At 48.8% G+C, this 17897-nt stretch overlaps 5 protein-coding genes across 5 annotated transcripts; 4 read left to right on the top strand and 1 right to left on the bottom strand.

Moving 5' to 3' along the window:
• Window positions 1-492: 492 nt before the first annotated feature.
• N7473_011376 (uncharacterized protein) lies at window positions 493-828 on the top strand (the record flags this gene model as incomplete). The annotated part of the gene is made up of 1 exon (XM_057157315.1): window positions 493-828. One exon carries the CDS (start codon window positions 493-495, stop codon window positions 826-828), a length of 336 nt encoding a protein of 111 aa, XP_057003165.1.
• Window positions 829-1808: 980 nt separating this feature from the next.
• N7473_011377 (uncharacterized protein) lies at window positions 1809-2825 on the top strand (the record flags this gene model as incomplete). The annotated part of the gene is made up of 3 exons (XM_057157316.1): window positions 1809-2099; window positions 2189-2335; window positions 2487-2825. 3 exons carry the CDS (start codon window positions 1809-1811, stop codon window positions 2823-2825), a joined length of 777 nt encoding a protein of 258 aa, XP_057003166.1.
• Window positions 2826-3515: 690 nt separating this feature from the next.
• N7473_011378 (uncharacterized protein) lies at window positions 3516-5002 on the top strand (the record flags this gene model as incomplete). The annotated part of the gene is made up of 4 exons (XM_057157317.1): window positions 3516-3968; window positions 4026-4270; window positions 4328-4766; window positions 4838-5002. 4 exons carry the CDS (start codon window positions 3516-3518, stop codon window positions 5000-5002), a joined length of 1302 nt encoding a protein of 433 aa, XP_057003167.1.
• A 3868-nt stretch (window positions 5003-8870) lies between these two features.
• N7473_011379 (glycoside hydrolase family 128 protein) lies at window positions 8871-9695 on the top strand (the record flags this gene model as incomplete). The annotated part of the gene is made up of 1 exon (XM_057157318.1): window positions 8871-9695. One exon carries the CDS (start codon window positions 8871-8873, stop codon window positions 9693-9695), a length of 825 nt encoding a protein of 274 aa, XP_057003168.1.
• A 1776-nt stretch (window positions 9696-11471) lies between these two features.
• On the bottom strand, window positions 11472-13789 carry N7473_011380 (uncharacterized protein; the record flags this gene model as incomplete). Its single annotated transcript, XM_057157319.1, has 6 exons — window positions 11472-11525; window positions 11580-12058; window positions 12232-12744; window positions 12883-12995; window positions 13310-13514; window positions 13591-13789. 6 exons carry the CDS (start codon window positions 13787-13789, stop codon window positions 11472-11474), a joined length of 1563 nt encoding a protein of 520 aa, XP_057003169.1.
• Window positions 13790-17897: the final 4108 nt, after the last annotated feature.

The following is a 17897-nucleotide window of genomic DNA, read 5'->3' on the forward strand; positions in this document are numbered from 1 at the left end:
ACGAATTAAAACGTGCCGTCTCGCCCGCTAAATGGGATTCCTGAACACTGCACCATTCTCCTCATACCCAGGTTTTGAATAGTCCCGAGCTGAGAGAGGCTAACAGAGCTCTGTAACTTTTGTCAAATATAATGTTATGCTTCGGTACATGGAATTATCAAACTAGGGCACAGTTCAATGTCAAAACTTTATTCCCAGTATGGGTTCTAAACCGATACCCGTAGAGCACCGGATCCCCACGATTTCCACACGGCTTAATCCGTGCCGGTCACACGATAGAACAATCCCTTACGTACAGCATAAGCTATCGTGATTGTCATCTCGATCAATATCTGGTACTGGTTGTAATCGTTCAGTGACTAACACCTAAAGGAGACTAGCTAGTACCAACTCTAATCGAAATCCATATAATAAGCAGCGCATCTATATCTGATCCTTCCTATATCCTTCTCCCATGCACAAAATTCTTACCGTCCCCCTTCACCTTTCGCCATGTCTCCCACACAATACAAGCTCATGTTCCGGGTACCCCCCTCTCACCTGGAAGTCTGCAAGCAAGCAGTCTTCAACGCCGGAGCAGGCACATATCCCGGAGGAATGTACGCCGAGTGTTGTTTCGAAGTTCTGGGGATGGACCAATTCCGACCAACTGACAAATCGACACCATTTATTGGCAAGCCCGGACAGCTGGAACGAGTCGCGGAATATCGAGTTGAGACCCTTTGTGTCGGCGAGGATGTGATGCGCAACTCGGTCAAGGCGCTGCGAAAAGCCCACCCTTATGAGCAGATTGTGATTGAGGTCGTGCAGCTTGTCGATGTTGATTGATACCTTTGAGTATGTTATGTCATCCTTGTCTTTTTACTACTTTATAGACCTCTGACAGCTATGAAGTAGTCAGAGCCTATTGCATTTTGTTTTGCAGAGGGGCACAGCAGAGGAGGTGGAGAGCTCCGTGGGAGATAAAGGCCGATGAACGGAGGGTGGATAGAAGTCCGGGAATGGCCGGTTTTGGATGCGGGTTTCGGGAATGGAGAAGAAGATAAGAGCCGGCGAGACTACTTTAGTGTGATAACCTTAATTATTGCTTGATTTGACACAAGAACACAAGAGCTCAGTTATATATGCATTAGATTGTTCTCATTTCGAAATTCTTTTGAAATGACTTTCTAGTTGTTATATGGCATGGACTTTATCTCTTATTTTGTTATACCCACGTTACATAATTTGAGAGCGCCACTCGGAGTGGGCCTCCCACTAACACTAACAACACGGTGGGTTTCGGCTTTGCCGACATTCCCGATGGAGATGCTAGATATGTACATACGTCCATCAAAACCTGACAGATTCGACACCACGGATGGCAAAAAAAGGTCCATCTGGCAAGACATGCTGATCGAGATTGTCGGATCGTGCTGAAGATAGTGGCCGATCCACTCTTCCAATAACAATGTCTGGCCCTATATAATATTCCCCGGATTACAGATGAGGAAAAAGTGGGACTGTATCTCTATCGACTACTACCGTGTTTAAGCCCGTTGAATGATTTGTTTGGAGACGCCAATTTCTATATGAATATAGAGCAGGTACTGTCCCTAGGCGGTATCTACAGGCGATAACTGACAATCTTGATCAGGAAAGGGGCATAGATTACTGTCTTCGTATGATTACTTCGCGATGCTTGTTTTCACTTTCTCATCCTCTTCCTCCTCCTCCTCCTCCCCTACCCCTCTTCATAATCAACAAAAACATCAATATGGAACCCCCCTCTGCGACAGATCATATGCTACCCACAGGCGCATCCGCGGATGTTTTTGTACCCAGACAGCCTGTGCAAGCTGCCCTTCAGGCCCAGCTTACACTACAACCTGCCGTGGCTGCAGCAAGTCAGAGTGCGCGCTTTGTCGTTCGTTATCGCAAACCGACAGGGCCGGTGCGTCTTTCTTGACCTGGGCCTACGCGAAAACTGGTCACTGCCGCCACCACCACCACCACCCGGGGTGGTGGCCGAAATTCATAACAATGAGCCCGGCATCCGCCATGAATTGAACGCTTGCGATATCCTCAAATTGCATGATTTCCGCATCAACAACATTGAGGTAATTATTTTAAGGTTGCTTACCCCCAGTTTCCACCTTCCCCCTTCCGTTCATACACTCTGGAGCACAATGACTGACTGACTCGACAGCCACATGCACCTCAATCACATGAGGGAACTCTTTCGCTTTCCTTTGACCACCGCGCTGGTTGTTGGCCCCGGGGTCGAGGTTTGCGAGGCAACGATGCCCAGTTCTGCCGAACAGGAGAACTCCCAGATCCCGACCTCAGAATCTTCGTGAGTCTCTTGATGAACCTTACCTCCAACTCCAACGGGCAACCGAGAAACCCGCTAACCAGAGCAATCGCGCTTTAGAGGCCGACCTCTCCGTGAAATCGACTTCACCTCCACAAATATCTCCATTCTAGGGCTTCAAGCTCTTGACTAGTTTGGCGATGGTTCGCTTTACCTCCTTCCCACCCCTGGCCATGCAGTCGGCCATATGGCAGCGCTAGTCCGCGTCACCAGCGGCCCAGACTCGTTCGTCTTACTGGACGACGATGCATGCGATTACTGCGGCGAGCTACGTCCCTCGCCCAGTCGACCAAATCCGATGAGTGCATCGTCATGCCTCGAGCAATTCTTGGATATCAACCCTAGCACCGGGTTGCAACCTCTCTTTCATGTCATGCAAGATTCAAACTTCGCAGCTCACTACCATGATTTGAAGAGGCAGAGTAAACTAATCTCTGCCTGCAAGAATTTGGCGCCCTCGAAAGCATCATAATCAATTTCGCGCATGGTGCTAGTATCACAAAGATATCATTAATGATTTCCCGGCGCTTTCAAAGAGTAGTCCCCCGTAGATAAGATGTTCATTGACCTTTAGGATTAAATTGCTGATCTTGAACTCATGCATAGTCCGTCCTCGATCATGCACCCAGCGAGGGGCGAGCCTCCTATATCTCACACTCAATAGCCTGCCCAAACGCACCATAGGCAGGAACTAAAACTGACCCGATAAAGAGGATGAGTTTCGTCGGTTTCCCTTCAACTCTGATGTCACATCTGAGCTGTATCCGGGCATAAAAGAAGCTATCGCAATGATATTTGATGAGGTTCGATGTGGTCAGATGAGGCGCAATATTGTGCAGATACGAAGAAGCAAGAGATAAGACCAAGCTACATTATAAAAAGAGCTACAAAGCTTTCCCGGATCATACAGTAACCGCTCATCTCGCCGTCGCGAAAAAAAAGAGGGTCACTCCACTTTTGTGGTCCCTCGGCTTCGGATTTGACACAGCAAAACTTTCAAACCCGAAAGCCGAACTCGGTTCAACGCGGTCGATATTTTCTTTACGAAATGCGAAAGCAAATGAGATCACACATAAGGGAAGGGAAAAAAGAAACATGGCTTCTTCAACAATTAAGATTTCTTTACGGCTGGATCGACTCACCCAAAACTTAATTCGTCACAATGGGAGAGAATAAGCAACCTTCCGACACGGACTCGGATGTCGACAACTATAATGGCGATAACAAGACAACACCTTTCGATGAGAAAGAAGATGATCAATACTTGGACAGTTGGCGGGGATGGCTAGTGGTAGCAGCCGCTTCATGTTCTCTTTTCATCTATTTAGGAGTAATTTACTCCTGGGGTGTATTAGCAGCGGAACTGGTGAAGACGACCTCATTTTCATTAACAACGTTGACATTCGTCGGCTCCCTGGCTACCTCGTTTATGGTCTCATTGAGTATCCTGGTTGGTATGACCATTCGACGATTTGGATATCAAAAGACAGCCTTTGTAGGTGCCATTCTTATGGGCCTGGGCGAATTCTTGGCCAGTTGGGTGACGGATCACCTGGCCGGTCTCTTCATTTGCCATAGCGTGCTCTTTGGCGTTGGTGGAGGATTGACGATTATGGTATGTCGATATCTCCAACTCACCGGTCATTTATCGCTGTATTTCTAACACGCACAGCCTTGTTCTACCGCTCCTCTACGGTGGTTCCGTAAGCATCGGGGCCTTGCCACCGGCGTCGTCTTTGGAGGAGGCAGTCTTGGAGCCGCAGCTTTGAGCGTTGCCGCTAATCTTCTGGTATCAGAGCTTGGTGTGCCATGGACGCTCCGGATCTTCGGTCTGCTCGCCTGGGGTATTTGCGTGCCAGCGGCGTGCATTCTTCGGCAGCCAACGAGCGCGGCTGCAGCTGTGCCACAACTACAATGGTATGTTTCCTCGCTTGAACCATCGTAAACGCTGTACTAACACAATTATCTTTGCAGGTATCGTTTCAGAGAGAGGGCGTTTATTCTCCTCTTCGTGGGCAGTGGGCTTGGCTGCTTCCCACTGTTCATTCCGTCATACTTCATCCCGATATACGCGCGGGCCGTTGCTTCACACCGCGTCGCAGTCATCATCCTTGCAATGTGGAACGTAGCATCGACCGTGGGACGCGTGCTTGCAGGGTTCCTGGCCGATACGGTTCTGGGACCATTGAACAGTCTCATTCTATCCCTGCTTTTGGCCGGTGTGAGTGCGCTAGCCATCTGGCCTTTCGCCAACTCCGTCGCCGTGCTGTCGGTATTCATTGTACTCAACGGACTTGGATGTGGTGCCTTTTTCAGCCTGATCCCGGCTGCTGTTGGGTCAATGTTTGGCGTCAAAAATACCATGGGTGTCTTGCCGATCCTGTGGGCTGGATGGTTCTTCGGCTACTTCTTTGTAAGAATCCCCAGAATCGGCCTCGTGTCGATGTGTGCGCTTGAGACTGTCAGCTAACAAGAGTCATACAGGGTTCGCCGATCGCCGCGGGGATTTATTCCTTGTCCAACAAGGACGCTGGCACTGCTGCCTATAGACCGGCTGCCTATTACGCGGGCGGGATATCCATCGTTGGTCTTTTGTTCGTGGTTGCAATCCGCTGCCTGTATTCCCGCAAAATCTTCGCTCGAGTATGAGAGACAAAGTAACCATGCTGGGTGAACAATTGATTTTTGATATGGGCGATGGCAAACTCACCTATGCCGGCTGGCATTGAGGTCACAGGCTTTATCCGAAGGCTGTGCGCCAGGTTGATGAGGATTTGATCAAAGAGACACTCGGATCCTACGAGTCAGTGTCCATAGGCACGCAGGTCTCGATGGTCTGGGCCATCTCAACCCTCCCTCAAAGGGTTAATCTGGATGATCAACGCTACACTTTGCGGAGGAAATGATCCGGGATATCAAGTCGAAAAAGAACTGTCAAGATATCATCCGGTTCATCCGGTTCATCCGATGCTTGTTGGCATATGAATGATGAGAGATACGCGTTCGGGGGCTGGACCTCCAGAACAACAATGATAAAAAGTGATTGATAGCAAGAAGCCTCTATAGAAGCTGAGCCAGGTGACTACTAAAATTAGGGCCTTGACTCGTATGAACAAATGAACAAGGATTTCTATTCCAAATAGAGTGTCCAATAGTTCATCCTGTGGCTTCTCCGGCCCCATCTCTTATTCTCTCAATGTTAAGAGTAGAGAATCCACGGATACATCGCACTCGAAATACTTCCTTTTACGAAGCAAAGCGAACTTTCCGCTTCCTCCGGCCCCCCCGTCTATACATCCATGCAGGGGCCGATCACAGTCACTCCATCACAAGCAGCGTAATCACCGGGGCCAAGTCATCGAGCATCCCGTCGACTCGCGCTATCCAAGTGATTATGAAGTACAAAATGAATTAATCTTCAGAGCTATACAGTGCTGCCTGCACCAGGTGACGTGGGCTCCGGCCAGTCCGCTTTTAGTAATCGGGGCTGGGCTCGTGTGGAGAGGTGTCAAAATTAGAGCCAGCCCGGACCAACTTGCGGTTTTTGCAAGGGCACTATTGTATGATGTGTCCCTAAGAATAACCATAATTTCATGGTGAGGTGATCTACTTGGAATTATTGATGAAATTATTGCTTTGTTGTGTATTTTTAGCTGTAGAAGCTCAGTATCATGGGTATCGACAGGGGGGTAGCGGTTAGGCGTCCAGAAAACGAATTAAGGCGTGAAAAGTGAGGAGCAATTGCACAACTGTACAGTACAACTAAATTGGGGTCTAGGGTAATCTATACGGGGTTCTGGACGAACATCTTCGGTTTCTTGGCCCTAGGAGATAGTTTGTTATACAAAGTAACCGAAAATGGCCCCCGAGGGCCATATCGGAAATATGACCAAGATCAAAACTCCGGATGAATGTCTTGTGTCGCCTGAGAGAACATCCATTATTCCCGCAAATCCCTACCGCTACTATTGACAAAATATTCGCAACATTGGAAACCAATTGGACTCGTTAGCATGGCATTGTCATCGGCATTGGCAAAACCGCCAGAACCGCCAACACCAAAACCTCCATCGCCGAGCGCTGGCACCCGAAGAGCCTAAATGACAAGTCTCTCAGTACAGTGCCTATCGGAATCTCTGGAATTCCATCCCCAGTCCAGTCAAAATTGCGATCAGACGCCACGACTGTAGCCCATTGACAGCCACATTAGAGCTTTAGAATTAGAGAAAACTTATCGTCCTGCCCTACAAAGTATACAATTTTCTTCAACGACAACATCGACTAAGGCTCGGCAGACACTGGGGAACTCAAAGGCGGAAAAAAAAAGCATAACACTCTAGGTTTTACCAAGCCACGTCGCCGGTTGACCGGGCGCACAGTCCGGCAAGGCTTGGCCTTGTGTGGTGGGGATTTAACTACCGGAGTAAATTGGGGAGAGAACTCCGTTAGTTAGCGAGTGATCGCTCTGCCAGTGGTAGTTAGGTAGTTAGGACTTGCTTCTTTGGCTAGATGATGATCAGCGAGGGGCAGAGTGACTAGCGGTGTTTCAGGCACGACGGGTCCTCCCCTCGCCGTGCTGGTAAGCCACTCGGGACCGTGTTATTTTTTCCCAGTGTGTTTGGAACTTCGCTGGCGGTCCTTTGCCTACGGAGGGAGCCAGGCCTGGCAGAAAAACCGAAAAGGTCTGAGTTTATTGCTGAAACACTGGCGTCGATCGGGTGCTGGGGCCGGATCGCCTGTGAGTGGCCGCTGCCGTCATCGGTGGTGGCGCTTTTTTTGGTGCTGTGTGTCGGGATTGTGTGGGAAGAACGAATGGGTATTTTTTTAGGAATCTGCCATTATAAGTGAGTTTTTTTTTGGCCTATGGTAGAATTGTATACTTCTCAGTTTGTTTGTGATTATGTTACTGATTAGGGTTATTTGCTCTTGTCATGTGCGTGTGTACTTGCCCACATTCCACTTAAACCTAACCGCAACGACAACCATTCTAGCCCTACCTTTGGGACTGTAATATCATTCGAGGATGTCGAGTCAATGAGGAGTCTCCCGAATGACACGAGTATGTATGATAGGTCGACTCGGACAAATTCCCCTGGCCCAAGAACACGTCGGCCAGTCATAGGACATGGGTATCCACCTCTGATCCTGATAAGTGTAGTTGAGACGATTTTGCCGGCAGAAGAATGCTGTATGCCGGAGTGCCCCAAGAAACAGGCACTGATGGTTCCTGGTTGAGTAGGCGGCCTGAAAAGCGGCCTGTAACAATTTCACGTGCTCCGGGTCTCTGAGTGGCCAGCCCAGGGGACCACAAAGAACCACACACACAACGCCACTGGATCTCCAATCGAATGCATTCGTTGCAACTTTCCAAGCGGCCTACGCAAGCATCTTCCATGGTTCGCCTAGTCAGGCTCCACCCTTCTCCTCTTTTCTTCCACAGATTCATCGGGAAACTTGCATGGTCGCCTATATGCATTGTGCCTGACATGTCTGCCAGGGGCAGCCAATTGCCCGCTCACTCGACTCAACTGTCGGTGGCTGCTCTTCGAAACGCCTTGCCTTTGTTCTCTTCAGGCACCCGCGACCATGACCCGATTGCGGTCGGTGCACTGTTCCTTTGATGTCAAAAATAACCCATATATATACTCCCCGAGCACACTTCCAGACGGCCTCGTTGCACCCGACGGTCCAGGCTACTGTGGGGGTCCGCGGATATCTAGGCTGTGGAGTACACCGCGATGCACATCTCTTTTCGATAGAGAAGACAGAGAGAATTCTCTCTGTCGGCCCCACTACCGGAGTGGATATGTATTATACAGTTTACAACGGGGCTGAACTAACTGAAGTAGGATGAAAACGACTCCCCGAAAGGCCCAAATGTATGGCCAGACCCGAACTGGCCAATCATCAATTCCGCAGCCCTGACATTGGGCCTGTCAGAAAGCCACCGAGATCCAATCGTTGCCTCCCCCTGCTTCCCCGTTACAATGGGGTCGTGGAAGTTCGTTCCGTGGGTGACGCAGCTCTGCATGGCCCGAATGAATTTACCCTTTAGGTGCCACTTTGCATCGCTCTTGCCTCCATGGCCCAATGGTAACCTGGGAATTCTTGCGACACTCCACCTAGCCCCTCTCTTGCTCGGCGCAAACAATGAAAGACGTGAAGAAGGAGACGTTCCAGCCAGGAGGGCGCACGATTGAGAGCAAAAGTTAGACGCACAATGCATCGGCAGAATTGACATTTAACCTCCCTTGTTCCCTCCGTTCTCCTGTTTTCTGTTTCTTCTCCCCCAGTCTTTTCGTGTTCGTTCACCATTCCTTCCTTTTCCGATCTTTGAGATCATCTTTCGATCATTTTCATCTTCTAGTTGCCTGTGCCGTGCACGGTCTAGTCCTTCCTTTCTTCCCAACATATTCATTCCTTCTCGAGAACAGGTCTTCTCGAATTCCTCAATTGTCCATTCCTTTTTTGACTGTGAACATAACACAAGTACATTTTCTCTTCTGAACATATCAAAATGGTCTCCTTCACTAAGCTGTTCACCACCGGCCTGCTCGCCACCTCGGCCCTCGCCATCCCAGTCTCTATGCCGGTGACCGTCGAGGTGCAGAAGCGCAACAGCACCACCAACACCTCCAAGCGTGGCGCCGCCTACAATGACATCTCCACCGTTTCCGCCTTAGCCGCCAGCGGCACCATCTCCTGGGCCTACAACTGGGGCATCTCGCTGTCCGGCACACTGCCCTCCAACATCGACTACGTGCCCATGCTCTGGGGCGCCAAGGACTTCGGTGGCTGGTTCACTGCCGTCGAGACTGCCCTGTCCTCCGGCAGCAACTACATCCTGGGTTTCAACGAGCCCGATATGACCTCGCAGGCCGACATGTCCGCCTCCCAAGCTGCCGACTACTACAAGACCTACATCACTCCCTACGCCGGCAAGGCCAAGCTGATCTCGCCCGCTGTCACCTCGTCCACCACCGCCGGTCTGGGTCTGTCTTGGTTCCAGGAGTTCATGGGCGACTGCTCGTCGTGCGGCATTAGCGGTCTGGCTGTTCACTGGTATGGCAACACTGCCGATGAGTTCAAGTCTTTCGTCCAGGAGGCTGTCAGCACTGCCAATAGCTACGGTCTGTCCGAGGTCTGGGTTACTGAGTTTGCGCTCAACTCGGACGCCGGCGGTGTCGCCGATGCTGCTACTACGGCTACTTTCCTCCAGACTGTCCTCCCCTGGCTCGACGCCCAGACTAACGTCACCCGCTACTCTTACTTCATGTGCGCTGAGAACTACCTTCTCACCAACAAGGCCCTGAACCAGGCTGGTCAAACTTATACTTCCTAAGTGCGCGGTGTGTGATGTGTGGGAGTGGGTCTGAAGAAGATATCAAAACAAAGAGACGAAGGGAACTTTTTTTCTCTGTTATCTGGCGTCTCAAGGATAGGAGCTCATTTGTTTATTCCCCGAGTATCCCGGTTTCCTGATACTGGCGCAATATGACGAGTCTCCTCTCCTCTCCTCGTCTGGGGTTTGTCATTTTTCTTTCTATTCAATGCTTGCATCTCTTCTTTGTCACATATTTTCTTTACCCTCGGGTTTGACACAAAGTTCCTCTTTCACATATGCAAAAAAGAACAAACTTCGATCTGATTCAACGTTCTTTTTTTTTCTCCTTTCGGAGTTTCATCCTTAGACTTCTAGCGCTTATTCTCAAAATAGCCCACGAGTATGTACCTATAGAATGTAAGGGGTGATAGCTTTCATGCATAATCCGAGGCATGGCTGTTTCACTTGCCGGGAGTTTGAAAGGCTTCTTGTTGCTGGCCACTTTGTTGGGCGTTATCTGATCTGATTGGCTGCCGGCTGATTAGGGGCGGCGCTTAAGCTTAGTGCGGTGCTTATTCCGTCATCCTGTGGTCAACCCCGATTTGCCTCACTGAATACTCTAGGATCTAGATTACTTTAGTAGAAAATGGTCGAAGAGGATCTGGATCTTAATGTGCGATACGCCAAAAATATGATCAGGGGTTTGGATTGGAATCGTTTCGCGCATAGCCTTATAGGCATGGAACCAGAAGTTGTTCATCCGCATGCTGGGCTGACAACTTCTGATTGTAACTTTCCAGTGCTTTGTAAGTTATCTGAACCAGCCATAGAGTCGGAAGCTGGAATCTACAAAAGCAATGGCTCTGCTACCTTACGAGGTTACCTCCCGCCGTTCCGGCCTCTTTGTATACCTTACCCCCTTCGGGGGTTGGGGCTTCTAAGACAAAGACCAATCCAAGCCAAATCTCAATCGCATGTAACAGCCTACTTTTGTCAAGTACACTCTTTGAAAATCAATTGAAAACTCACTTACTATACATCCGCATACTGGCTGCTACTAGACAAACAAGAATATGAACTTTTTAGTGAAAAGAGTGGAATTGAACTTAGATTGATTTTTGGCTTGGAAGCCTCAACCCCTGAAGGGGGTAGGGCGTATAATGAGGCTGGGTATCGTGGATATCCAAAGAATTGGAGCTCCTTTAATACTAGAATGCTAACCTTGAACAATGCCTCAAGACTTATTCCAGGAACTACGTGAATGGGCCATCAAAGAAGGTCGCAATGGCATGGGTATGTGTACCGCTGATGAGCGATGAGGGCCAGCTGGAGATGTCCGCCTTGTCGAACATGTCATTTTAGGGCGTTGGTCACTCCATAATAGAACGCAGTGTATAAATCGGAGATTTTTGTGTCGAGAGTAAGCTCGGTAGTGCTATCATTGTCGTCGTCAGAGCTCACGTTCGAACCGGCCTCCGAAAAAATACCACCCGCACCTGCTCTCAGAGTAGTTGCCGACCCATCACCAGTCAACCCAGAGACAAGGCCGAGAGCCCCACCGAAGTTTGTCAAGAGCGACGCAAGATCCACAACATCGGGGCTTTTCGTGGGTTAGTCAGCGACAAGCTCGTCGACTTTGTTCGTGGCGTTGAATGACACCCCCATGTATAGACGAATGGTACTCGCTCATATAGAGCCGGAAGTTGGCAATCACAAATTGGGCCCAATAATGTGATGGTTCATTCGATTTTGAACAATTAATTGATGGAGGAATGGTACAATTAACATCTTCAGTCAAAGAAGAACATCGCGTAGTTTCATCGCCAAAGAGTTCTCGGTCCCAACAAGCTAAAGGTTTGTTAGAGATAGGTTGAGATAATGCAGTGAATAAGAAAGATGTACCAGCAGATCCCGAGTGTTCGTTTTCAAATGACGTAAGGAATCGATATAAATCGCCACTTTTCTTTCCGAGCTTGCCTCTTCAGAAGTTGTTGTACTTTGGTCCGGAAAAACACATTGCTCGGCGTTAGTAAGATTAGCACTCAACTCGAGAAGCACGAGACCATCAGGATCGTCAACAAATTGCTCGAGATCAATTGCCCACTCTGTTGTACCACCCATATTGAGACCCTTGTAGTAGGTGGTTCGGGTGCTCTTTGTAGTGGTTGTCAAGTAACCGACCCACTGTGTGTCGTTGTAGACGATAATATCCAAGTCACTATCATCATCGAAGAGGATTTGAACGTTGGACTTAATCGAAATGATCTCATCAATCTCCGCGTTAGCAATATACCCCGCAGTTTGAGTGCATCTTCCGGAGTAGCACCCGAATCCGGTCCAGTGTAGGTACAGTCGGGGCCAGTACAGTTGGCGGTGGTCATCTTAAACGATCTACCGTAGCTCGTAACACCAACCATCAGTTTTATGCTTTAAGCGCCTCCTTTTGTGACCATTGACAGTGCGTAATTTGTTTCGGTAAGGTTGACATAAGATCGTAGACAGTTTCTATCCGTACAACCATCATCCGAGGAATCAAGCCCATAATCTCATTAACCGTGTAGATCATAAGTCATAAAGATGAAAAAGTCCACAATATCATTAAGATCTGAAACTGAGAAAGCCTGAAGGTACCAGAATAAGGCCGGCATAGCAATTAAGATAGTGATATTATCGCTAATAAGCGAGCGAAGAGCTTTCAGAAATGCCACATAATTAGTACCATCATCATCACTACCGGCGGGAATACTATCAATATCAGGCTCTCCTGAATACTCCCAGTCAAAGTCGACGCCGTCGATGCCATTCATAGAGACAAAATCAGCAACATTCTGGGCCAGTGTATCGCGATTTGCGGATATAACACCTTCACGGAAGATCATATACGTTTCTGTGCTAGTAGAAAAGTCCCAGCCTCCAAATAAGACAATCCTCTTGACATCATCAAGGGCCAAGAAATCGTTAACTATATCCGACTGTGAATTGTTGATGCTGATTGAATAGTCCGAACCAATCAGACCAAATACATAGACAACATAGGTATATTTTGAAGTATCAATACTGTAAACGTCTATAGTAAGACACGAGCGATCCGTGTTGAAGGCTTCAAAGTATCACAGTGCAAGAAATTTATCTAGGCCGTCAGAGTCATTGGTGATAGCGGTTCCACAGTTTAAGATACATCCATCGGTGCCTAATGCAGCTGTACCTGGATTGCCAGTGGTAGGTTCGGTTTCTGTGCAGAACTCAGGTGTGATACCACACTCGCCCCAAACGACACAGCATGCATTGAGAGGACAAGGGTTCAGCCCTGCCCAGAAGCTATACTCCGTTCCATTAGCAGTAGTACCAGGTCTTCGTAGATTAGGGTGGAGCCCCGGCCCCACACTACTTTAGGAGCCCCAGGGCTCATCCAAACTTAGATTCCTCATAGCTTCAATATCATCCAAAAGTTTCCTGCTACTGCTTCACATTAAGAGGTTATGCAGCCCTTTGCGCGGTGGTGAGCTGCCCTTACAGATGCTCACCAGCCTTGCGCCTTGCTATCATTTTCTCATTCGTTCCTCATTTCAAAACCTTGCTGCCGCTGACGAGCGCGCAGCTCTCATACAAAAAAAATACTCCCGTGGGCCTACCCTGAGAAGCCTCTTCTGCAGCCGGAGTCGCTATCCTGCTGTATCCTGCGCGTCGACCTGACCTCGACGCTGCCCTCAGTCGACTCGCACAAAAAAGCACCGTCGACCTCACTCAACACTACGCCGTCGACCTGACCTCGGCGCTCCCTGTCTTCATTCGACATGGAGAAAATCACAGACACCGTGCCCAAGCTGAAGGGCGAGTCTAACTTCGACAACTGGCGCCACGATCTACAGCTGTTCATCGACCATAAGGACCTAGACCTGTGGCCAGTACTCACTGGCACTGTTGTTGCCGCTATCGACGCCCCTCTCCCTACGCCCTCTGAGCGTGAAGTGCGTCAGACCCTCGCTGATGAGCTGGGTGTTTCCCCGGCGAATGTGACCGACGCGGAGATCCGTGTTTGGATCAAGGAAAACATCCTCAACATCAACGAGGAATATGCCTGGTTCCGGAAGGCGAATGCAGACTGTATACATTACCTCTCTGCGTCACTTAAGGACTCGATCAAGACCTTCATTCGCGGCCAGCGCAACGCCGCCGCGGCATACCGAATCATCTGCAATACGTACGGCAAGGTAAATGCGCACACCTTCCAGCAGAGGTGGAGCGCGTGGGTGACTTGCACCTACAAGCCTAGTGGCCAGTACGGTGTATTCATTACGAAGTGGAAGAAAGCACTCTCTGAGCTACTCGAGTGCTCGCCTGATCGTCTATCTCAGCAACTCCAGTACGCACAATTTATCGAAGCTATTCGCGCGCACCCTTCTACGGAACACTTCGTGACCTCTTTTAAGCCTGATCTGTCGAACCCCCGTCTGATGGACGACGTCTTTTCGGAATTTATGTCCTCCGAGCTCTCCCGCCGCCACTACACTGCCCTCGCATCCTCTTCCTCGACCGCTGACCGAAAGGATAAGGACGGTAAAGATGACAACAAGCGTAGGAACAACGGTACTCGAGGAGGCGGCCGTCAACGTGGTGGCCGTAGGAGCGACAATAATAACCGGAATAAGGACAAGGGTGGCGAGAAGAAATCCGCAGACCTCTGGTGCGACTTTCACCACCGCAAGGGGGGTCACGACTCAGATAATTGTTTCTTCAATCCGAAGAACAAGGGGAAGTCCCGGCAGCAGGGAGGACCATCCGCTGCGTCTTCATCTTCGCAAAATTCCCCTATGTACGAGAAGGGCGTCGACACGCCTAATGCTTCGTCTGCTCGATTCGACCCCGACCAGTATTTTCTGAATGCTTCCTCCGCTGTGATAAGCAGGTTTTGAAGGATTCAACGGAATCTTCGTGGAGGATTCGACCAGGGTCTCAGGGGGGCCTTCGTAGATTAGGGTGGAGCCCCAGGGCTCATCCAAACTTAGATTCCTCATAGCTTCAATATCATCCAAAAGTTTCCTGCTACTGCTTCACATTAAGACCAGGTACCTACGGGCCACATACAGCATTCTCCACAGCCGATAGGAATGGAGGATCACCGGTGCTAAGACAGATATTTTCGCCAGCCTGAAGATCATCACACCCAAGTCCATCCCCAAGTGTTATTGTTGTAAGAGTCAATCTCATCAATCGCGATATCGTAGACAGCTGCAATTGTAGAACAAGTGTCTCCAGATTGCACCAGGTAAGTATAATAAGTCCCATTGCTATATTGCTAGGGAGAATTGTCTGGGAGATCCCCAGCGGAGCAACAAACATATTGTCCAACAGCCAATGTAGAGCATAGATCGCTGGCGGTATTGTACTCGTAGAATTCGGTCGCGGTAATCCCGCATTCGCTGACCAATGTGGTACAGGTATCCCCGGAGACGACTTGGACAGTAGTACAATCACTTCGACGGTGTAGGAAGTGTCCATGTAGGGAGCTCTCATGCCAGGAGCGTGCATGAAGTGACCGTCTTTTAGAGGATATAGAGCTGTCTGTACCTGTTTCGACTTCCAAGGTGGATGAGATGCTTTCAGAAGAGTCAAAGCCAGTAACACATCCGCTAAGGCTCCGTGTCTTGACGAGCTGTTGGACAGCAGGTAAATCGTTCTCAATACTGATTGCAAGACCAACAATGTAATTGGAAGTTTTGCCACAAAACTGGATTGCCATCTGATCAGATGCCCCTTTCTGGTTGATAAAGCTGCGAGTCTCATCGGCAACTGTGCTGGCAGCACCCGACTTTTCCAGCCTGCCACCAATGTAAAGACCCACAGAACGTTGCCATTATACCCAAAGATGCTGCTGGACTTTCAGTCATTGGCAGAGCTTCCTAGATAGTTTGCAACGTCTTCAATGACAGAGAGGGGCCCAGTGTCAACTGTAGAAGCGGAAGATCCCCCGTCCCCACTTCAAGGGAGACATCCGTCGTATTGATCGTGGCTGTGGATCTCTTGGAGAAAACCTTTTGCATCCGTGCCATCTGTAGTGCAAGCATAGATGGTGGACTGGGTCCGGGTATCATTGAGAGGGTTATGAATGGTAAAGTCGAGCAGCACGGTCTGGTCGCACGCAGCCAGACGAGTAGTCGAGTGATAGGAGATCCATGAAGTTGTGCCATTGGCACCGCAGGGTTACGGACATTTGTCTCTGATATTCCTGAGAGCAATTGACTGAGTGGCCAGCAGGCTAACTAACCACCGTGGCAGTCACCACTCGAATACGCATATTGATGTGATAATACGCAAGGAGTCAGATAAAGATAAGCCGAAGGAAGGGAAAATCAAATGAGGGTTGTCAAAAAGAATCTTCCGAGGTTGTCTCGATTGTTCAGGTCACAGAATCAGTGAAAGTGAGATTAATAATTGACAATGAAAGATAATGTTAAACGATGGACAGAGAATGAAGATAAAATTGAAGCAGAAGAATGCCGAAAAGCTCTCTTTTATATAGTTAGCGTAGCCAAAAACTATCGGATGTAACTACCATAAGGTACGGCAGTGTATACACATTTTCACCCAATATCCTGACCGGATAGTTCAAGTCGGATGAGGATCTGGGGCCAAAATTGGACAAACTAGTCCTTTGCAGCTCTCGTTCCTGTTAATTTCAAAAAGCGTCGTGTACCTCTTGTTCTAAGATGCTTGGCACGAGTTGTATGGCTTGGATATCGCGCTCAGAATGAGACTCGGCCTTGCCGAAATTCAATATGCCAGGGTTTTAATTAGTGAGCTGGGTGCTAAGACTAGTCTCATCCGGTTGCTACGAGCGAGGCTAGTTTAGATTAGAATGACTTTGATGCTAGTACGTTTGAAAGCTGGGATGGAAGGGCAATAAAGCTAGAGTATGTTTAGACATGGTACTACTAAACTAGCATCTTAGTTATTGGCACGTACCTTTATGTGAGATGAGCTGAGTGGAAAAGGTCCGGACTGAGGTTTCCTGTAAAACAATTAGACAAATTTGTTGTTGGCTTCGTGAGCATAGTTGGGGGTATCGTTTTCTCTCACGAGTACCGCTACTCCTCTGTTAGATACTAAGACCCGAGCTCATACTGTAGTCGGATAGGGTGTCTAAAATGCCTTAAAAGCTCGTTGAATATACTAAATGCAATGGGAAGACGTAAGAAAAATAATTAGCATACATGAAGTGACGGGATTGAATTTGAACTACGGCATTGTTTATCATTGCTTGTTAGGTATCAATCACGAATCAGCTATCAACAAGCCTGACTAGTGAATTGCGCTTTCTCTTTCAGTTACTGCAATTGCTTCTTAGCCTAGCCACCAGGGGTTAGGCGCTTCTTAGTGGCGAATACCGCCGCTTGGTAAACGAGACAAGCGATGAGGCATTTACCACTATCCGTGCCTTTAAGCACTACCCATGCCGTCCACATGTGGAAGGGTGAGGCTCTTGGGACTGATAGCCCTGCTTAGGTAGGCCATCTTGCACTTACTGAATATAAAGCGATCTACAAGGGCTTGATATGATATTTGCCCCATGGGGGACGGCCCTAACCGCTAGGGGAACTTACTGTCGGGTATATTTGTCAAACTTGGGCATCCCAGGGGCTTCGTCGGGAGCCAATGAGGAGCTTATCAGCCCCAGCGAGGCGACGTATACCCGAGGGGCAAATGTGTTATCGTTGACACTCAGGGATCCCAACTAGCAACTTCAGTGTCTGGTCCTTTCTCCGGCATGTGATCGAAGTTTTCAAATACAGTTATCACAAAGAAGTCCTAACATGAGCTTGAAACCAATTCGTCACACTGACCGTACCAAGGCTCTAACACCTACAAAATCGCCCCACAAGTCATGGTACGAGACTGCCGAAATAGCCAGAACACCCTTTGAGAACTTCAATATAATTCCTAGTCGAAAGTATATATATTGGCATAGAAAGATTACCATCATAACCACCCAATTATTCTCAGGCGGATTTTTTGACTAGTGGAATGTTATTAAATAATACAATGCCCCCCGGGTATGAGAGTTCTGCCGCGTCACTCTATTTTCTCTTAGCGCCAAACCAGTAGTTGCATGCTCTTATGGGCTGAGGTCCGCGGAAGATGATAAATAAGAGAAGAATCGAGTCACAGATCCCCTTTGATGTTGAACCTCCTCGCCCACATGAATTTAAGATTTTCACCCAA

This window comes from Penicillium subrubescens, assembly GCF_028828155.1.
Source record: "Penicillium subrubescens strain IBT 31985 chromosome Unknown utg000010l_segment0_segment0, whole genome shotgun sequence".
Lineage (NCBI taxonomy): Eukaryota > Fungi > Ascomycota > Eurotiomycetes > Eurotiales > Aspergillaceae > Penicillium > Penicillium subrubescens.